General features: G+C 47.3%; 1 protein-coding gene across 1 annotated transcript in view; it reads right to left on the minus strand.

Moving 5' to 3' along the window:
• Positions 1–763: 763 nt before the first annotated feature.
• Positions 764–6,180, minus strand: part of LOC134015673 (ephrin type-A receptor 3-like) — a 13,664-nt gene continuing 8,247 nt past the window's right edge. The window contains 5 exon segments of the mRNA XM_062455231.1: positions 764–3,703; positions 3,846–3,983; positions 4,247–4,440; positions 4,801–4,950; positions 5,548–5,757. Of these exon segments, the coding sequence (XP_062311215.1) occupies positions 3,604–3,703; positions 3,846–3,983; positions 4,247–4,440; positions 4,801–4,950; positions 5,548–5,757 (792 nt within the window). The 3' untranslated portion in view covers positions 764–3,603.

A 6,180-nucleotide genomic window follows, 5' to 3' on the forward strand; every position in this document is an offset into this window, starting at 1 on the left:
GTGTGCTTTTTTCTGTGTGCTGCATTTCTATGTTTGTTAAAAGCAGAAAGAGAGGTCTGGGAACTGTAAGGTAAAGGAGGGATGGTAGATGGGGGGGATATTGAGGAATACTGATTATTTTGTGGGGGAAGAGGTGGATTTTAGATCCAATGGGGTAGAGACACAGACAGATAAAGACAGAGAGAGAAAAAAGAGAGGAGGGGGAGAGAGGGAGAGAAAAAGAGAGAAAATGGAAAGAGAAATAAAGAGAAGAAGAGAGAAACAGAGTATGGAACGTGATGGAGTAAATGAGGTGTAATGACAGTAACATAGACTGACAGCGTCGGGCCAGTGCATTAAAGGGTTAACAAAAGGCAGGAGTCAGTGACCCTCTACACTCCCCTGGGGACTCCATTATCTCTGAGGTAGCACACACACACACACACACACACAGACGTATGTGTGGGTTGTGTGGGAGACTAAAAAGAATAGACATGTCCTCAGGTTTACAGCACGACCTCACTTCCTCTCTGAACAGATACCCCTGATTCTACTTCCTCCAGGCTCTCTGACACAGACACAAAGAGAGAGCGGGATAATTAAGTCCAACTTTTACGCCGATCCCATGTGAGAGGGCTATGAATAAACCTTGGTAATATACCATAGCTCAGTGTGGAATCCCGAAGGCGTAGAAAGTGTATGGTATGAATAACGTGCAATTTGTATGTCGGTTCACATGCAGAGCGTGTGAATCTGTGTGAAAGAAAAGTAAGACACCCACACCTTCAGGTGAGAAATTAAAAATATTAGCATATTTATTACAGCAACATGAAGGACATTAGAATGCGTACACCCTTTAGAACAAGCGCATGGGAACCTGCCACAAGGACACAGTACAGGGGAGGGAGGGATGGAGAGAAAGAGAGAGAGATGGAGTGAAGAAAAAGAAGAAAAAGAGGAGAAGAAAGAGAGCGAGAAGGGAGAGAGGGCAAGAGAGAGAGAGAGAGAGAGAGAGAGAGAGAGAGAGAGAGAGAGAGAGAGAGAGAGAGAGAGAGAGAGAGAGAGAGAGAGAGAGAGAGAGAGAGAGAGAGAGAGAGAGAACATAGAGGATAATGTACAGGGTTCTGCAGAGGCTCTGAGATCAGCTAGCCTGACTTGTCTTAACCTAATAGGGGCAAAACACAAATCTGACCCAAAATCTGTGTGTGTGTGTGTATATGTTGGGAGGGGGGGTGCCCCATTCTGGCCCAACTCACAACCTAGCTCAGGATACAAGGTGAAATAATACTTAACAGTAAATGGCTGCTGGCTGACCAATTCAAATTTCCATTTGACTTCATCCTCTCAGCTTTCGACTGCAGAATGGGTTGTCTGAATCCAAACAGAGTTGCTGAGATCCATAAAGTCTACCAGAAGCTACTGAACCATAGTGTTCCTGTGATGTCACAGATAAATATTATGTACACACTTACTTGTAACACCACCTTTATGGGTACATGGTGGGGGCGGGGGGGGGGTAGCTCAGTAAATAAGGCATCTAAGAGTCAAACAGTCCAGGGTAGCCTGCCGGAGTGAGACCAGAGAGCGAGAGAGAGCAGAACGACAGGAGGGAGTCACAGCTATGGTGGCGGTGTAGATGGACCACCGAGTCCTACGCCTTTCAGAGAATATTCCACCCCTTCTACCACTGCGGTATAAACCACAGGCCCTGTCACCTGTCAATCAAAGCTAAAGCATCGTACCCATGCTACATTCCATTAATCAGTTTAGCGAATCACACCAAAACATGTCTCTTAAGACTCGCCCCCTGCAACAATACGCCAATGTTTTCTCCTCCTTCAGAATAAAAGCACATCATCATATTCATCATCATATTCATCATTACAAACATTCTAACATTTTTTAATCAACACTGTACATATTTTACACTATGGTACAACGGTTTATATGCTGCTGTTATCTGTTACCAGAGTAACACTGTTGTTGTAAACAGATTTAGTGGACTGTGTGCACTAAGGGGTATGGGGGAGGGGAGGGGCGAGGCGGGGGACTGGTAACAAATTTCTCTGCAGTGAAACATCATGTTAGAACTGATCTATAGCCCCGTCTCCTAAGTGTCACATGGGAAACATGTTTGTGTAGAATATGTGAACTTGAACATGCGTCTGACATTACAACAGCACTGTATGTGTTTGTCTTATTGTTGGAATTTGTTTGAATGGTGTAGGCTCTTGGGTTGAGCGTTTCAAGTAATGGAAGCATATGGCATGGCTCAACAGTGGTAGATAATACACAGTAGGACCTTACAACTACCAACATGGGGGAGGGTGGGAGAGTGGTGTGTGTGTGGGGTGGTGTGTGTGTGGGGTGGTGTGTGTGTGTGTGTGTTTGTGGAGGGGGGGGTGACTGGGAAAGACTACCCCACATTTTCACCATCAACCTTTTCTTATCCAAATTGTTCAAATTGTATCAGCGGTGATCTACAAAGATGTTAGGATCAAACTAACATGTTGGCACCAAGCTAATGAAACCAAACAGTTCCTTAATTTACTGTACATGGCACAACATTGGAGAAACAGATACAAACATTCTAAACAGTGTTGACTTTTAGCACATCACCTCTGCTCTACACAACACCACAATTCTCTGATACAGCGCAAACACAGGAAGCCAGCGAACTCTTGGAAGATAACGTGCTAACAATATTCACCCAGGGGGAACAGTTTCAGTGCGCTTTGGAAAGTCTTAACTCTGTTAGAAAAAAATGTACTGAGAAAGTCTGACTGACTGCGTCCTTAGCAGCTGCTGCTGCTGTATGCTGCACTACCAGGAAATGACATCACAAGTGCATCTAGCACACAAGCACTGGGACTTGAGGGTGTCTGGAAGTAATAGCTAACGCTCTCTTTTTTTCCACCACATCTCTTTACTCATAAAACCCCCTCAATCCATCTCCGGTACACATTCATGCCATGTTTGGGCTTGACTTGTCCAATGGCGTACTTTTTTACAATCAGGAGGGGTCGAGTCTTACATGCACCAGGAAGGAACCCTGAAGAGCAGTCCATCTATGTAGCTTGACAGCCAAGACAAACATTTCATCCAGTTCTAGAGTGTGGCACACACACACAGCTCATATAAACACAAATCTATACATATCTCATGTCTCTTTAAAACCGGGTGAAAACTCCATAAAAGCTCATCTTAAAACAGAAAACAAAACAACGGTAAAACCAACTGTACACTCAACGTCACAGACAGTGATGATAATTGTATTCTAATTATTTTTTTTGTTGTCCTTTTTATGTTGTTTTTTTGTTGATTTTTTTTTTAAGTTGTTGAGTTGATATGATCTGAGATGATTTGAGATGTTGCCAGGTTTGAGGTTTGTCTCTCTGTGGCCCTGGTGGTGGTTGTTGGGTTGCCAGACTCCGAGTGCTGAAGTGGATAGTGCCTACACTATTCTAGCTTCCAGAAGGAGTGGAATGGTGAAGCTGCAAGGAGGTAAAAGAGTCCAGTGTCCATCTTGGCACCGCTTCAATGGGGGAGCACAGGGTAACCATTACAGATCCATCTGTCTCGATGGGGGAATCTCAATCTCAGTGCGTGTCTATGGAAAAACTGTTATACTTGGACTTGGGTCCCCTGGGTCGACAGGCTCTGCACACTCGACAGGATCTTTTTCTGGTGACCCGCCAAAGTCACGCCCATCTTACCCAGTTCACTGCAGCAAGGAATGGAAAGAAAGAAAGACAGAAAAATAAGAATTTAGCACATTGTAAAGACAAATCTAATAGATAATCTTTACTACTCATGACCCCAGCTCAGCCCCATCAAGTCCAACCCAGGCCAGCTTGGTGTCTGACCTAGCGCTGATGTAGAGGACAGAGTCCAGAGTGACGTAGCCCGCACTGGAGAAGCTCTCCTTGTACTGGCCCATCTTGATGGCTTCCAGCCACTCCTCCACCGTGGTCACACTGACCTCAGGAGTGGTCGGGTCTTGCCTGGACACACACACACACACAGATAACATTGTTAGATAAAGTCTAGGGCCGACCCGGTTTAGCAGCAAAGAAAGTCCTATCGTCCCATCTTTAGACCCCAGGGCCAGTCATAAAATACACCATCTTAGCATGGATATCTAATCAATCAATCAACTACACAGAGGCTGAAACCTGGTGGATCTAGATAGAAGCTTCGAACATGTTGGGTGTGTGTTTTTCTGCGGCTCTGACAGGACATGTGCAGTGTGGGAGGCAGGGCTCACCACACAGAGCTGTTGGCCAGCTCTCGCAGGCTGGCCGGGTTCCGGATCAGCTTGTCCAGGGTGGTGACGATGATGTCGAACTTGGGCCTGTCGCTGCGGCTCTTCTCCCAGCAGCTTAACATGAGCTGGTGCAGCACCACGGGGCAGTCCATGGGGGCGGGCAGACGGTAGCCCTCGTCTATCGCCTTGATCACCTGAAGGGAGGGACGGAGAGAAGGATCGAGAGGAAGGGAGAGAAAGGGGGAGAGGGAGAGGGAGAGAAAGAGAGAGAGAGAGAGAGAGAGAGAGAGAGAGAGAGAGAGAGAGAGAGAGAGAGAGAGAGAGAAAGAGAGAGAGAGAGAGAGAGAGAGAGAGAGAGAGAGAGAGAGAGAGAGAGAGAGAGAGAAAGAAAGAAAGAAAGAAAGAAAGAAAAAAGAAAGAGAACGTGAAAAACTGATAAGAACTAAAGCTAGCTCGGTTCTAGGCGGTTGCACCAGAAACACACCGTAGAACAACCACCATGATGTTCCAGTACAGTACGAGCATTCTGAACAGTCACGCTGAAGTGAACTCACATCCTGATTGGACATCTCCCAGTAGGGCCTCTCCCCATAGGACACCACCTCCCACATGACGATGCCGTAGCTCCACACGTCGCTGGCCGAGGTGAACTTCCTGTAGGCGATGGCCTCCGGAGACGTCCACCTGATGGGGATCTTCCCTCCCTGCCGGCCCGGACATACAGAACCAGAACACGTCAGCACCGGTACTGTTGACTCCCTCTGAACACCCCCTTCATCTCTAAGCTCTCTAGAGCACACATACACATCTGCATGTGTGTGTGTGTGTGTGTGTGTGTGAGACTCTCCATAGGAATCCCAACAGCTTCTTGTCATGCTGCTACCGTTGCTGCAGCAGTCCCCACACTCTGGTCAAAGTCAAGTCAAAGACAAAGAGTGGAAGAGTGGAGCTAGTCAACATTCTTTTATGTATTCCCACCCCCACCTATCCTTCTCTTTCTCTTGCTCCCCCCCCCTTCTCCCTCTCCCCGCTCTCTCTTTCCTCCCCTCCCTGCTGCGGTTCTCTTGTATCTCTCGATCTCCTGGCACTGCAGTGTGTGGAGGTATGTCCTCGCCTGGCTGCCGTGCTGCACCTAGGGCTATGCTAATATCACATTAAAAAAACATTGCTGACACTTCCTACAAATCCGAATTCATTTGTAGCCGTAAAATGATTCCACTGCTCTACGCATTATGACCTGCAGTGAGATTTTTGTTGTTGTGGACAACATTTGTGTGTGTGTGTGTGTGTGTGTGTCGTACCCGTGTGGTGTATGCAGCCTCCGGGTCGTCCTCCAGGACTCTGGACAGGCCGAAGTCAGACACCTTACACACCAGGTTGCTGTTGACCAGGATGTTGCGTGCTGCCAGGTCTCTGTGAACGTAGCCCATGTCTGACAGGTACTTCATGCCCGAGGCGATGCCACGCAGCATGCCCACCAGCTGGATCACCGTGAACTGGCCGTCATGTTTCTGGAGGGGGCAGACAGGAGACCATGATACATTATAATCACCAGCAGGTTGCTATCCTAAATACACGGAATCGGTTCAGCTGGGTTCCTTCTTGATACCCACGCTTTAATAAATCTACTCCTTCAGTTTCTCTGTCTGTCTTTCTCTTTCTCTATCCCGCTCTCTGTCATCCTACTTGCCACCCACGGCATCTTCCTCTGTTCCTCACCTTCTCTCCATCCATCCCTCTCTCCGTCCCTCGCTCCCAAAGTAATATCCATCTGCATGTCCTCTTAAGCCGTACAGCTGCACAGTAAGTTAATTAGCTGGTGTTTTGTGAGATCCTGATTGATTGGTCTGTCTAACAAACCTACAGACTTCCTCTATCAATCCAGCACTGCCAGGAAGGGACGGAGGGAGGGAGGAAGGGAGAGATATGGAGGT

This window comes from Osmerus eperlanus, unplaced genomic scaffold (assembly GCF_963692335.1).
Source record: "Osmerus eperlanus unplaced genomic scaffold, fOsmEpe2.1 SCAFFOLD_162, whole genome shotgun sequence".
NCBI lineage: Eukaryota > Metazoa > Chordata > Actinopteri > Osmeriformes > Osmeridae > Osmerus > Osmerus eperlanus.